Source organism: Podarcis liolepis (genome assembly GCF_965112155.1).
Source record: "Podarcis liolepis genome assembly, chromosome: 18".
In the NCBI taxonomy this organism is placed as follows: Eukaryota; Metazoa; Chordata; class Lepidosauria; order Squamata; family Lacertidae; genus Podarcis; species Podarcis liolepis.
The window spans coordinates 11,334,376-11,349,650 of record NC_139572.1 but is presented as its reverse complement, the minus strand read 5'-3'; the positions used below and the strand labels follow the sequence as shown (position 1 = coordinate 11,349,650).

General features: G+C 51.5%; 1 protein-coding gene across 3 annotated transcripts; it reads left to right on the top strand.

Annotated features, from left to right (window-relative positions):
* Nucleotides 1-18: 18 nt before the first annotated feature.
* On the top strand, nt 19-12,474 carry DDX49 (DEAD-box helicase 49). Of its 3 annotated transcripts, none has more exons than XM_083483955.1 (13): nt 19-216; nt 925-1,048; nt 1,709-1,794; nt 2,284-2,405; nt 4,320-4,507; nt 5,089-5,229; nt 6,342-6,417; nt 6,836-6,912; nt 7,751-7,848; nt 8,015-8,089; nt 9,512-9,600; nt 10,139-10,210; nt 11,112-12,474. In XM_083483955.1, exons 1-13 carry the CDS (start codon nt 102-104, stop codon nt 11,292-11,294), a joined length of 1,446 nt encoding a protein of 481 aa, XP_083340081.1. In that variant the 5' UTR covers nt 19-101; the 3' UTR covers nt 11,295-12,474. The 3 variants fall into 3 exon arrangements, 2 of the variants coding, with proteins under 2 accessions (XP_083340081.1, XP_083340082.1); XR_014521012.1 differs by having other exon boundaries at nt 50-216; nt 8,015-8,882; nt 8,980-9,600; XM_083483956.1 differs by having other exon boundaries at nt 85-426; nt 620-1,048.
* The last annotated feature ends 2,801 nt before the right edge of the window (nt 12,475-15,275 follow it).

Genomic DNA, 15,275 nt, shown 5'->3' with positions numbered 1-15,275 from the left:
GGGAGGGGAGCGAGGCGTGACGCGCAGCAGATGCGCCGGCGCCTGTCGCGGTGCCTTGTGGGATTGCTTCCCTTCCTCCTGAGCGGCGAGAGGCTCCGGCCATGTCCGGCTTCCGCGCGCTGGGCCTGTCGCCCTGGCTGGTGTCGCAGGCAGAGCAGCTGGGCCTGTCGAGGCCCGCGCCGGTGCAGGAGGCCTGCATCCCGCCCGCCCTCCAAGGTAAGCCCGGCTCCCTCGCGCCTCAGGAAACGGACACGCAGGCCCCGCCCCCTGTCGTGTGAGCTAGGCCCCGCCCACGCCTCGGTCACCCATGGCTATTTAAGCCACGCCCACTGTGCCCGCAGTTCTGGAAGCCACGCCTCTTCCATGAGCCCACCCTCCTGTTCTTCTGGCCCCGCCCCTCCGCAGACACCCCGCCCCTTCACGCAGGTCCCGCCCACCCCTGCCTCAGCGAGCTAGGCCCTGCCCACCCTATTGCTGTTTAAGCCCCTCCCACTCTGCCCCCCTTCTGGAAGCCACGCCTCTTCCATGAGGCCCACCCTCCTGTTCTTCTGGCCCCGCCCCTCCGCAGACACCCCGCCCCTTCACGCAGGTCCCGCCCACCCCTGCCTCAGCGAGCTAGGCCCTGCCCACCCTATTGCTGTTTAAGCCCCTCCCACTCTGCCCCCCCTTCTGGAAGCCACGCCTCTTCCATGAGGCCCACCCTCCTGTTCTTCTGGCCCCGCCCCTCCGCAGACACCCCGCCCCTTCACACAGGCCACGCCCATTGACGGCAAGGCCTGTTGAGCCCCCCCTCTCCCCATTGCTCCAAAGCAGCTGCCTCAGCCTTTCCTAGGAACGGTTGCCCTGGCTGGGGAAAGAGTGCCTCTGAGCACGTGCAGAGCGCCTCCCTGCTTGCTGCCCTTCCCCTCTGCTTTCCTCCCGCAGGCCGTGACTGCATGGGGTGTGCCCAGACTGGCAGCGGCAAAACGGCCGCCTTTGTGCTGCCCATCCTGCAGAAGCTCTCCGAAGATCCGTATGGCATCTTCTGCCTGGTGCTGACGCCCACGAGGTAAGAGCCAGCCTGCTGCTTTTTCTTGCTGGAGAAAAGTCCTTGGTCCTCATCGAGGGCGGCCCTGCGTTGAACCAACGCTCAGATATCATTATTGTTAATCAAATTACTATAATTATTATTTATTAAGTTCATATAGGGACGCGGGGGCGCTGTGGTCTAAACCACTGAGCCTCTTGGGCTTGCCGATCAGAAGGCCGGCGGTTCGAATCCCCACGACGGGTTGAGCTCCCGTTGCTCGGTCCCTGCTCCTGCCCACCTAGCAGTTCGAAAGCACCTCAAAGTGCAAGTAGAAAAATAGGTACCACTCTGGCAGGAAGGTGAACGGTATTTCCATGCGCTGCTCTGGTTTCGCCAGAAGCGGCTTAGTCATGCTGACCACATGACCTGGAAAAACTCTGCGGACAAATGTCGGCTCCCTTGGCCAGTAAAGCAAGATGAGCGCCACAACACCAGAGTCGTTCACGACTGGACTTAACTGTCAGGGGTCCTTTACCTTTATCTTTAAGTTCAGATAGCGCTTTTTTGTCTCAGAGCAGTTCACGACAATATAAAAAACAAGAAATACATCATTATCATCATCATCGTACCCCATTCTTTCTGCCCAAGGAGTGGCGTGTTTGTTTTTTTTTTAATCTCCTGTCATTCCTTCTCCGGCAGGGAACTGGCCCACCAGATCGCCGAGCAGTTCCGGGTCTTGGGGAAGCCACTGGGCCTAAAGGACTGCATCATCGTTGGTGGGATGGGTACGTAAGTCCTGTTCAGAAAACAGAGGGGATCTTCCTCCGCCCTTCTCCCAAACAAAATTAAGGCATCTTGAAGGGCCACCAAGCAGCTGAAGATAATATATTGGCAAATCTGCACACAGCAGGGTTTCTAGTTTAAAACTACTGCTAGAGGATAAGAATCCCAAGACTACATTAAATGTAGCCAAATTCTGTGTGTCTGCAATCAATCGCAGGAAGCAGGTGGTATCCCATAATGACCAAACCCCCAAATGTTAACTACAGGAAGCACGCTAATAATTAATTTTAATTTTTATATTTAAATCCTTGTTATGCTCATATTGTTCTTTGTATTTCTGATATTTTTATGATCTGTGATATTGTGTGTGTTGACGCTGGTCTGTGACCGTATTAATAAATTCATTCATTCATTCACACAGCAGGGTGGGGGGGTGTCACTCTGCGCCCTTTGAGAGGGCTAAGGTATCCCCTTCTTTCCCCACTTTGCAGATATGGTGGCTCAAGCCCTAGAGCTGTCCCGCAAGCCCCACGTCGTCATCGCCACCCCAGGCCGGCTGGCCGACCACCTGCGAAGTTCCAACACCTTCAGCCTTCAAAAGATCAAGTTCTTGGTAAGTCCCAGAGAGTTCACCCTAATTTCCAAGGAGGCCCCTAGTTCGGCAGCCAGGCCTGCATCCGGCCACTTTCGAGCCTCCGCAGGGCTGTGCGATGCCTCTCTCCCCACAGCGGCTCAGAAAGCTTTTGGCTTTTTGCATTTCTGTTTCTCAGCAAGAAAAAGTGCAAATGCAGCAAAGAAAAGAAACAAAGGACATGTCATGTATAATTTAGTTGCGATTCCTGCATTGCTGGGGGTGGGACGAGCTGGCCCTCAGGGTCCCTTCCAACGCTGCAATTCTATGATTATGTGAATAAAAAATATGAACCGTAAGCCTTGACAGCCTGGAAGGGCAAAAGGACAAAAACGCAGCACAGCTCCAAAGGGATAGGCAACTATTAGCAAAGATTCCCTTTGCAAATAATAAAGATTCATAAAAATAAAAGTATTATCTGCCTCCCAAGTTCCATTATTATTGTGAATAACAGTTCTATAGAGTCTTAAGCGAGCCAGACATTCACATATACTGATGGTTTTGCAGGCGCCCATGTCAAATGTCCACTTTATGCAGAACCAAGGAATCGATTTATAAAACCTTTCTGCAGGAAAGGAGCTTAACCATGGCGGAGAGGGTGACTTTACAACTTACAACGTTGCTCTCTATGCTCTGACAGCCGGGAAGATTAGGGCAAATAAATTAGTTAAACGAACCGTTAATTGTAAAGGGGACGCTGAGATCTAACTTACACAATCTGCATGCAACTCCCCTTTCTCTGCTGGTCTGAACGCTTCATTCAATATACGGCCTTGACCCAGTATACCTGAAGGAGCGTCTCCACCCCCATCATTCAGCCCAGACACTGAGGTCCAGCTCTGAGGGCCTTCTGGCTGTTCCCTCACTGCAAGAAGTGAAGTCACAGGAAACCAGGCAGAGAGCATTCTCAGTAGTAGCGCCTGCCCTGTGGAATCCCCTCCCATCAGATGTCAAAGAAATAAACAATTATCAGACTTTTAGAAGACAGCTGAAGGTAGCCCCGTATTGGGAAGTTTTTAATGTTTGATGTTGTCTATGTATGTGCTGGAAGAGTGGCTGGGGAAACCCAGCCAGATGAGTGGGGTATAAATAAATAGTAGTAGTAGTAGTAGTAGTAGTAGTAGTAGTAGTAGTAGTATCTCCCCCTCCGCCTTCCATCAGCCATGAACGTTGGCTGGGGCTGCTTGGAGTCCCTTGCCCTGGGAAGGAGTAGAATGGCCTTCCTGGAGGTCTGACATTCCCATGTGGTTTTATGCTGTATGTAAAGCAGAGACAGCGGTTAGAACAAAGAGGAAAATTTAAAGGTGGAAAACTATAGAACAGGCATGTACAGTTGCACATGGGTTAGAATAGCGAGGTCCAAGTAAAGAATATCAGCCTTACCCGATTATCAAGGGTCGTTCCAGGTTTGTCTTGTCCAGGTTGTCTTGAAAAAAATGGTTCTGCTGTGTATGTCGTAAAAGACTGCCAGATCATAAAGAAAGTGCCTGGTGCTTCTTGCCCGTGTCCAGATCTCACATTAGGCGACATTTTCTCCATTATGGCTAAGGGGCAGTGCAAGGGGTGTCAACCACCCAGTGTCAGATTTGGGGTTGTTTTTCACTGAATTGCGATTACTATTCAGGCTGTCAATATCATACATAACACCAATTCTTTTAACAACACATTGGTATAATCAAAAGCATTCAGTGGCGTTTATTTTGGAAAACAAACAATATTTTCTTTAGTAATGTTCATCCTTTCTGTCAAAAGCAAATGCCAAAAACCTTGCAGCAACTTAAAATTCCCCCAATCCCTGTCTTTCCCTGGGAGGATTTCCCTTTCTGCTCCGTCCCCTTCCGTCTCTGGCAGTTCACTGGTGACACACCTGTCCCTGCCCCCTCCATTTTGGCTCAGGTCCTGGATGAAGCTGACCGGCTGCTGGAGCAGGGCTGCACCGACTTCACCAAAGACCTGGAAGTCATCTTGGCCGCAGTCCCAGCCAGCAGGCAGACGATGCTCTTCAGTGCCACTCTGACCGACACCCTGAACGAGCTCAAGCAGATTGCCATGAACAAGCCCTTCTTCTGGGAATCCAAATCCGAGTGAGTTTGACCGCCAGGCTCTGAGTGGTAGACAGTGTACATCAAGGTTCCCCAAACTTGGCCCTCCAGCTGTTCTTGGACTACAACTCCCATCATCCCTAGCCAGCAGGACCAGGGGTCAGGGGTGATGGGAACTGTAGTCCCAAAACAACTGGAGACCCAAGTTTGGGAAACCCTGGCTTAAGAGATACCTGAATGGATAGATGAGAGGCAGCCAAATGTCCTAAACATGCATTATATTGTCATTGGCGTCATTGTTGTTATATATTGTTTTATTATATGGATGATGATGATGATTCGGAGGCCTCGCAACAACCCTCATGTAGCCGGTCTCAGTCCCAACCTGCCATCTTCTTGCCCTGTTGCAAATGGAGGGGAAGAGACTGTATCTCACACTTTGTATGCTGGGAGGTCCCATGTTTAGTCCCCTCCTTTTGGAGAGTCCGGAAAACCACTACTGGAGACTCGGGGCCACTAAGAGACAGCCTTGTGCTGGGGAGGCACAGAGCCAGGTCTGGTGCAAGGAAGTTCTTAAACTCTCCGTCACCCCTAACTGGGCCTCCTCTTCCCCATCCTCCCAGAGTCCGGACAGTGGAGCAGCTGGACCAACGTTACCTGCTGGTGCCTGAGAAGGTGAAGGACGCCTACCTGGTCCACCTGGTCCAGACATTCCAGGATGAGCATGAAGACTGGTCCATCATCATCTTCACCAACACGTGCAAGTGAGTCTGGGGTTGGCCTCCCTCTGTTTCTCTGCCACTCTTCCCTGCTGGCTCAAAAGCTCACCTTCCGTTCTCAATTCCCAAGAGGGGAGAGTTCCCCAGGCTCACAGCTGGCTTGGAGGCAATCCTGAACTTCTGCTCCAGGGAGCGGCAGGTGCCAGGTTCAGCCCAGACTCCTCACTCCTGTCCCCGGAGGATTAACTGAGGCTGTCATTGCCTCCTAGCTATGATGGCAGCGCTCTACCCTCCCCTGTCTGGAGGGAATAAACACCTCTGGGTAACACCAGTTGCTGAGGAATCACAAGCAGAGAGAGCTGCTTTGCTCTGATCTTGCTTGTGGGCTTCCTGCTTGGGGCAGGTGGCTGACCACAGTGAGGACAGGATGCTGGACTAGATGGTAGGGAAATTCTTATGCCCTCAGGGCTTTTATGGTAGCTGTCTAGAACCCCATGGAGTTCTGTCTTTGAATTCCCATTTCTGGGGAAGAGCAGGAGAGGGCCCTTGTGCCCTTCTAGTGGGCTTCCCTTAGGGGCTTCTGGTTGACCCCTAGATGGAGGACCTCCTTGGGCCTCTTTGGATGTTCCCCTTGCAGGAGGATGCCTTTGAGGTGGCCGAAGGGCAGTTTGCTTGTGCTCAGAAGCACTCTTCCCTGCCAGCTGGCTTGTGGAAGCTTTTGACCTGTAGAAGAGAAACAGCTTTGCAGACGCAAGAATATGCTTGGGCAGGAGAGAAAAAGGGTAAGACAGAGTAAGACAGAAACCTTACTGGCTCTTTCCAATATATTGCATTCCCCTCTAGGCAAGTCAGGGTGATATTTGTCAGTCCTCTGAACAGCCCTGCCAGGTAAAGTACAGCTAGCTAGAGATGATGGGTGTTGTAGTCCAAAAACAGCTGGAGACCCAAGTTTGGAAAACACTGACCTCGGTCCTGCAATAGTAATTTGTGGCCACAGAGAACGGAAGCAACAACCATAACGGAACACCCTTGGCCCCCTGGATGTGGCAGAGGGTTTCCAAGAGTTCCCCTGAAGCGCCAAGGCTGACCCTCTTCCCCTCCAGAGAGCAGGGGCCGGGGCAGGCCAGAGGAAGGACGTAGATCTCTTGTTCTTGCAGGAACTGCCAAATCCTGAATATGATGCTCAGGAGGTTCAACTTCCCTTCGGTGGCTCTGCACTCCATGATGAAGCAGGTGAGCCGGAGGCTGGCAGAGGCCTTGCACTAACACACGGGGGGAGGGAGGGGGGCAAGCGGAGCCACATGCTGATGTTTCTTAAAGCAAGACGCAGTTGCTGTGTGGATTCTTTGGTGTGAGAGAATCCGTGGTCCCTCTTTGTTTCACCAGGAGCCCCCACACACCCACAGAGGGAGTTCTTGCTGGGGTTAGTTCTTCCTTCCTCTGCTTCCCCCAGTGGGTGGACCATACCTTAGTGGGGAGGGCACCTACGTAGCCTGCAGGCTTCACCCCTGGCACCTCCAGTTTAAAAAGGGTCCGCCAACAGGCAGGGGTCTCTGCCTCCCCATCCACCTGGACACTTAGCCCCGCCACTTCCTACATTTCCCTGCTCTGACTGCCTTTCCCCCTTCTCTCTCTCCACTCTTTCTAACAGAAGCAGCGCTTTGCAGCCCTGGCCAAGTTCAAATCCAGCGTCTTTAAGATTCTCATCGCTACAGATGTGGCCGCCAGGTGGGTACTGCCTATCATTCTTAACCACCCGCTTCCATCTGTATTTAATATCCTAATTATTTTTCGCTGCTACTTGCAGCTCAAGTCCTACTTGTAGGTTTATCTGACTGCTTAACTTCTTCAAATACTCTTCTTCAAATACTCTGCAAAGGGTTCCACTCCTCCCTTAACAATGATTCCTCCTGATCCCTAATTTTTGTTGTCATTCTCTCCAACTCCACATATTTTATCAATTTATTTTGACAATCTTCTTTGGTTGGTATTTCTTGGTCTTTCCACCTTTGTGCATAGATTATTTTTGCTGCTGTTGTCACATACAAAGAAAGATTAAAAGTACCTTCTTGGGAACACCTGAGTTTGTTATCCTCTGGTGATTTTAAATGTATATACAGTGGTGCCTCGCAAGACGAAAAGAATCCGTTCTGTGATTCTCTTTGTCTAGCGGTTTTTTCGTCTTGCAAAGCAAGCCCATTGACAGATTAGCGCTATTAGCAGCTTTTAGCGGCTTTTAGCAGCTTATCTGCTGATCGGATCAGCTGATCGGATCAGCTGATAAGCGGCTTAGCGGCTTAGAAAAGGGGGGAGGAAGGGAAAAAAACCCGCAGGAACTCACAAGGCATTGTCGTCTTGAGAAGCAAGCCCATAGGAAATTCGTTTTGCGAAGCACCTCCAAAACGGAAAACTCTTTCGTCTAGCGAGTTTTCCGTCTTGCGAGGCATTCGTCTTGCGGGGCACCACTGTATTTCCCCTTTTTAATTTTTGGTGGGGACAGTGCTGGGTGGACGGTTCTTCCCGACTTCTAACCCTGCCCCTCTCTTCTTCGTCTCTCTCACTTCAGGGGCCTTGACATCCCCACAGTCCAAGTGGTCATCAACCACAACACGCCGGGGCTCCCCAAAATCTACATCCACCGGGTAGGCCGAACTGCCCGGGCAGGTAAGGATGGCTGCTACAACCTGCTGATTAGCCACCATGATCAGAGTAGGAACTGGCTCCCGCATGGATGGAACATGCGGCACTTTCTTTTGCATTGGGGGTCCCTGGTGGGGAGGAGAATTGTCCTGTGTGCATGAACTCCCTTCTTCTCTCCATCCTTCCCCAGGCCGAAACGGCATCGCCATCACGCTGGTGACGCAGTATGACATCCACCTGGTCCACGCCATCGAGGAGCAGATCAGTGAGTTGAGAAAGAGAGCTTGGGAGCAACAGCCCATCGCACAGGAAATGCCAAGTTACCGGTTTGGCGGCTCCTCCGGCCACCTGGGAAAGAGGGCGATGCAAATGGCTGGGAAGGGGTTTGACGTGGCAGCACAACCTCCCTCCAACCTTCCGCCCTCCAGGCGGGAACAGCTCCCATCAGCACCCACCCAGCACAGAGTCGTAATCCGAAAAGTCCACAGGGCACCGTATTGGGGAAGGCTGCAGTCAAGCCCTAGTCAGCTTTGCTGACATTTATCAGCCTCCCTTCCCACTGGCAGACCACTCGTTTTGCAGTTGCTTCCTCTCACCCGGTTCTTCACACCGTTCCTGGTTGCCACCGCTGACCCTCTGTTCGCATGTACAGTGGTACTTCGGTTTAAGAACAGTCCTTTTTAGGAACGATTTGCAAGACCAGAAGTGGTGTCCTGGTTTGTGAACTTTGCCTCGGTCTAAGAAGGGAATCCAAACAGTGGAAGGGCACCAGCGGTGGGAGGCCTCATTAGGGAAAGCGCGCCTTGGTTTAAGAATGGTTTCGGTTTAAGGACGGACTTCCAGAACGGATTATGTTCATAAACCGAGGTACCACTGTACTTCATTTGTGTTTTAAACTTGTAAGCTCCTTAGAAACCTGCTCTGACCTTAAGCAACATATACGTGTTCAGTAACAATAAAACCGGCCAGTAACAGCAGCCACAGATAGAAAGCCCAAAAAGGCTGAGGAGGTTCGATGGAGGTGCTAAGAAATGTCTCAAATCCTTGCCCAAGATGCAGCTTCATAGAATCATAGAATCATAGAGTTGGAAAAGACCACAAGGGCCATCGAGTCCAACCCCCTGCCAAGCAGGAAACGCCATCAGAGCACTCCAGAGCTTCATCCCCCTTGCGCCACCAGCTCAGTTCTGGAAGCGCTCTGTGAGCAGAGGTGGGGGCCCCATTGGCGCCTCCATTGGCACTCACCTAAAAATAATAATTTTATTATTTATACCGCACCCATCTGGCTGGGTTGCCCCAGCCACTCTGGGTGGATTTGAACACATATAAAAACATAATATAACATCAGACATTAAAAACTTCCCTGAACAGGGCTTTTCTAAACGTCAGATAGTTCCTTATCACCTTGACATCTGAAGGGAGGGCATTCCACAGGGCGGGTGCCACCACTGAGAAGGCCCTCTGCCTGGTTCCCTGTAACCTCACTTCTTGCAGGGAGGGAACTGCCAGAAGGCCCTGGGAGCTGGACCCTGGCTGGCTGAAGGGGGGGAATGGAGACACTTCTTCAGGTATATGGGGCCGTTTAGGGCTTTAAAGGTCAGCACCAGCACTTTGAATAGGGCTCAGAAATGTGCTGGGAACCAGTGTAGATCCTTTAGGAACACCCCCATGCCTTTCTGCCTTGCAGAGATGAAGCTTCAGGAGTTCTCCGTGGAGGAACACAGCGTACTGAACATCCTGACCCAAGTGAACGTTGTGCGACGGGAATGTGAGATTGTGAGTGATGGCTTTGGGGTGGGCCGGGTTGTAGATCTGCAGTCTGGGAATACCAGTGAACTTTGCGGGGAAGCACAGATTTGAACTCAGATCTCCCCACTCCAAGATCAGTGTTTTAGCCTCCTCCCATTTCCCTGCCTCCCCAGGTAAAGCAAAACGGAAGCATACATGCTTTGAAATACATACATGCTTTGAAAACAGTGGTTCCATGAACTCGTCCCCTGCCCTTTAAAAAAGCATGATTCAGAATAGCGGTTTGCATGACCCACTAAGCAAGATAACAACACAATGAAATTCAAAACACTCGCAATTAATTTCATGTTTGTTCAAAATCTGATTAAAACCTTTTTAGCTTAATTAATTCAGCAAAACTGATGGAATCACTTGCTCCAGCGATATCAGCTTTTCAAATCCCAGTAGTCCTTTACAGCACCAGCCCCTCAGTAGGTAATCCCTCTCCTCCCCCCCCCCCCCGACAGTACTGCCTGCTCTGGGAAGCACTGCTTTCAAACAACCTTTATGTTTCTTTTCTTCCTAGAGATTGGAGGCGACCGATTTTGATGAGAAGAAGGAAATAAACAAACGGAAGCAGATGATCCTAGAAGGAAAGGTACAATCATTTCAGGGGAGGGGATGGCCCTGTGTGTGTCCCTCCCTCCTCTGCAGCAATTCCCCCTCTCGCCACATCTGTTTGCCTTAGGTGATCTTTAAGAGCGCCACATCTGCAGCAACTAGTTACATCTCCCTTCAAGGCACAAAGGGTCTCTTGGCAGCACAGTTCACAGCCCCCACCCCCTGCCCCCGCTTCTCCACTCCCTGCTCGCAGCAGCAGCAAGCAGCCTTGGCTCGGCCAGATTTCAACATCGCAATGTATCACCAGATCGCAGTGTTTGGCTGGTGATGCATCGCAATGTTGAAAAGCTGACATCACCCACCCCCTAGTCCAGGGTTCCCAAACTAAGGTCCGCGGGCTGGATAAGGCCCAAGGTACTCGTTTATCCAGCTCGCAGTGATGCCCACTGCCACCGCCCACTCTTACTGGCACTGCGCTTCGCGGCTGCCCACTTCCAGGTCAGAAGAGCACCAGAAATAGCTCGTGCGCATGCACAAGCATTATTTCCAGTGCACATCCGGGTCGGAGGAGGCCCATGCACATGCGCACAAGCTATTTCTCGTGCTCCGACCCAGAAGCGTGCCAAAAATAGCGTGTGCGCACGCGTATGGGCATACGCTCCCCCACCCTCCGGCCCACTGCGCGATCGGTGCTGGAGTCACCGGCCCCCGACCCCTGCCTTAGTCCTTGAGCAAACCCTGCTCCGTGCCCCCCTCCCTCAGTAAGCGGCAGGCCCAGCGCGGCCTCCAGCAGGTGCCCAGCCAGAAGAGCCCTGGTCAGGTGTCAAAAGAAAGCCTGTGGGCAGTGGGAGACTGGTAAAGTCAGGGTGCTCTGCGCCCCTCTGGCCAAGAGGGTCTGCTTCTCAGTCTCCTTGCCTTCTCTCCTCCTCGCTCACCAGGACCCAGACCTGGAGGCACAGCGAAAGGCTGAGCTGGCAAAGATCAGGAAGAAGAATGTCGAGTTTCGGAGCAGAGTCCAGCAGGTCCTGGAAGACAAGAAGCAGGTTGTCCTCCATCGGAAGCTACGGAAGAAGCGGCAGCGGCAGCAGCAACAACGGAAGCAGCCGGTGGCAGAGAAGTGAGGCTGCCTCTCCCTGACCCCTCACCACCCGGGGTTCTTGTGCCTTCCGTCTGGTGTGGGGAAGAAGTGGCGCGGTCCCACCTCTTTGCCCACCAGGGCTGGCCCCAGGCTGAGAAGGGCACCCCAGAGCCAAGACGGGCTCCATCAAAAGTTATTTCTTGGGGCAGAAGGTGGGGGGACTGCGGACAGGACAGGAGGATTCTGGGAATCCAGTTTTATTGAAATTTTCCATAAAAAGAACGGACTAATCTACAAGGTCTAATAACAAGAGAGAAATTAGAAGAAAAGAAAGGATATAGGAAACTACAAAGCCCTCTCTCGCTGCTGTATCTTAACTTTTATCCCATACAGAGAAAGGTGAGTCTTCCCAACTCTCACCTGGGAGTATCCCTCTCTCTCACCCTGGGAGATCGCCGGGAATCCAGTTTCCCAGGAAATCTGAATACGGAACTGGGCACCTTATCTTCATCAGTTTACCGTGGTTACTCTCTTGCCTGTACAGGAGTATCTCTCGTTCCACACAGCTGGGACTTTTGTCCCAGTTGCTTTTGACCCCTCAAGATAGTCTGTTTTCAAACTGGTCCCTTCATTACAGGATCACCTTCAAACGAATTCCTTCGTTACAAGACCACCTTCATTGTCTGCTCTCTTCTTGTACCCACGCTCTGCTGACAGATTCCGAAAACAGTTGCACCACCCAGCTTTTCCTGGGTCCTTTGTGGTTTGGATCCTGAGGACTGCAGCGATGGGAGGTCTCTCAGCCCCAGAAATCCAGCTGGTGGGAAAACAGGGTGCCTCCTATAAATTATAAGCCACGGGGAGGAGGAAATATCAGCATTTTTGTCTAGATCTCATTTGGGGTGGCTGCACCTCCACTTGGGAGTTGGGTTGTTAAGATCTTCATGAAGAGAAGCTGAAACCTGCCACCAGTGTGTTCAATTGCAAACTCGCGGCACATTCTCAGGGTTCTCGTCCCATGACGAAAAAGTCGGGAACAGAAGAGACAGGCCAAAATGAAAATTTGTGAGATAACGACTGTCCTCCTGCTGCAGAGTCTTTGCCCTGCGGGGCTGGAGGGTGGCAGGTTGGAAAGGCTGCTCTCTAACCCCAACAACCAAGACCAGTAACCCCCAAACACTCTGTCAATAAATACAAATTCTGGCGAGTCCAACCTACCCAAAGTCCCTCTCTGCATGAGTCTGTGCTCTTTTTTGGGTAGTGAGCAGGTAGTTCTTTGTCTTACACGTATTTCTTTCCATGAAGGGAAAGGCTGAAGGAAATCAGGGTACAGTTGAAACATGCCTTCAGTTTTAATCGGGGAGGGGGAGCCCAGTGGGGGGGCAGACATGCAGATCATTTAATAAAAGTGACTTTTTAGAACTATGATTTGGCCTTGGATAGTTTGGTGTTCACAACAACAAAGCAAAGAGCCAAGCTCCTAGCCCTCATGCCCGCACTGCAGCCCTGTCTCGAAAGTCGGAAGGGGGCAGGGGAAGATGAATTCCAGGGAGTTCCTGAAGGCACCTTTCTCCATCCTCCAGGTGGCCGTACACGATCGTTGGGCACTGGAGCTGACGGGAGTTGTAGTCAAGCAACACCCAAAGGATGCCAGATGGAGGAAGGCACAGAGATCCGGCTGTGAGGGTCTTCTGGTGGCTCCCTCACTGCAAGATGTGAGGTTGCAGGGAACCAGGCAGAGGGCCTTCCTGGTGGTGGTCCCTGTGGAACACACTCCCACCAGGTGTCAAGGAGATAAAGAATTATATGAGTTTCAGAAAACATCTGAAGGCAGCCCTGTATAGGGAAATTTTTTTATGCTTGGTGTTTAATTGTGTCTTTATATATGTTGGAAGCCACTCAGAGTGGCTGGAGAAACTCAGTCAGATGGGTGGGGGGGGTACTACTACTAATAATAATATGGCTGTCTTGCATGAGGAGGAACACCATCCTAAATCATGCAGAGTCTGCCTTCTTGCTTCAAACTGCAGAGTAGGGCTGGGCGATACAGCGATATATCACCCAAAACCGGTTTGAAGTCCATGTTATGATACCAGTTTCATAGTTTATGACCTGGCAATATATTGTGGATCTTCATGTGTGCGTGTGCACTATGCAAAAATCACAATGTGGGGAAAACCATCCCTATTTCAGACATTGTGGTATATCAGTATATTGCAATGTTTAGCCAGTGTATTTAGTATATTTCGATGTTGAAAACCGGATATTGTCCAGCCCTACTGCAGACCATGTTTTTTACTGCAGACTCTTGCTTTTCCTTAACTCTGACAGAGGACAAGAATTTCCTTCCCCTCCAAAGGACCTGTGGTCTCTCCCTGAGCGTCTTTTTGCACGCAGCAGCTTTAGTATTGAGCACAGTTCTGAACTTTTCAGATGGGGATGCTCTGTGTCTCCCTCAGCCACACCCTCGCCTAGCAGACTGGCCCACCTACTCCCAGCCCCTCCAGAGTAGCTGCGCAGCACTGACAAGGAGGGGGGGACCCCATTTGCTGAAGAAGCAGGCAGATCAGCAGAGGGATTTTGCTCTTCTGGTCTTGCCGTCAGCTGCTCCTCATCTGCCAAAACACCCCTCTGATCTCACATCGCGCTTCTGCCTTGGCAGAGATTAAAGAAACAGGTCTTGGCAAGCAGCCTTCATCTTCCTTATCACCTGCCGCTACCTTTCAAGGTGTTGCTTTTTTTGAAGCAGAGAGCCCCCCCCCTTGTTCCACTCCCAAACCTCCCCTCAGCTATTCAAGAAGAGAGCAGAGGCGCAAAGACTAGTGGGGATTCCAGCATCTCCGATCTGACTTGACGGCTCTTAGTGCATCATGCTGTTTGATTGTGGGTTTTGAAAAAACTTTAAGCTCCCTGCATATCGCACTCAAGTTTGAAGAGAGGGGGGCATATGAATTTTTTTACTATTCCTAGGGGAGTTGAAACACCAACACCACCCAGGCCAGAATAACTGCCTCCAGTTATTCCTGAACACTGCAGATTTTGAGATACAGGAAACTTCCTTCTGTCTAATCAGACCACGTGTCTTATCTTCCTCAATACTGGCTCCAGCTTTCCAGGGTTTCTTTCAGACACGGTCTCACAGCCTGACCTGGATACACCATTGAGAACTGAACCTGGGCCTCCTTGCAAAGCACTGAGCCACGGCCCTTTCTTGAAATTTAAGGTGATTTTGAAGCTCTGCTGCCTTGCAGGATATCTCTGGGAGAAGAAAAGACTCAGAAGCAAACGCTCCACAAATCCAGAGTTCCTAAGGTGGCTGGAAGCTGCCTTGCACGCCTCCTGCAGCCAAGCGGGTTCCAAATGTCTTGCTCTTCTTTGGACACCCTCAATGAGGCCGTGACACACAGCCCAGGCTTGTACCCCAGAGAGGTCACTTGGGTGCTGCAGCCGTTTGACTTCAACCCTGGCGGCACCCACTGTGGTCTCCTAAGACAGCCTGGAGGCTTGAACCCGGGACCTTCTGGGTGTGAAGCAGGTGCTCTGACCACAATATCCCTTTCCTTAAATCCAGGCTGTGCCTTTGTGCCTCAGCTGCTGCTCACGTGTTCGTTCTCGCTCTCGTTCTCCATCAGCTGAGGTTCTTGGAGGGGTTCCCTGATTCAGTTGCCATGGACACCGTTCCCAAGGTAGCAACTCCACTCCATCCACGCCTCTTTCAACTCTTCCCCTTCCGCTGTCGGGGTGCGCCAGCCACAACCAGAAGAAGAAAAGAAACGCGCACACCCCTTGCAACAAAGAGATTGCAGCAGCAAACGCTTTTCAAGGACTGACTTCGCGGTGGGCAAACGATCGAGGTGCCACTGCTCTGCCTTTCTTGGAAAGGAAGTGGCAACTGCTACCCATCAAACCACCGGCCACTGGAGGCCTTGTTTATTACCTTGTTTGCTTATTTATGGCATTTCCCACCAACATTTTTCTTCAAGGCGGCTGGCTTGGCTCTTCCTCCCCATTTATCCTCACAGCA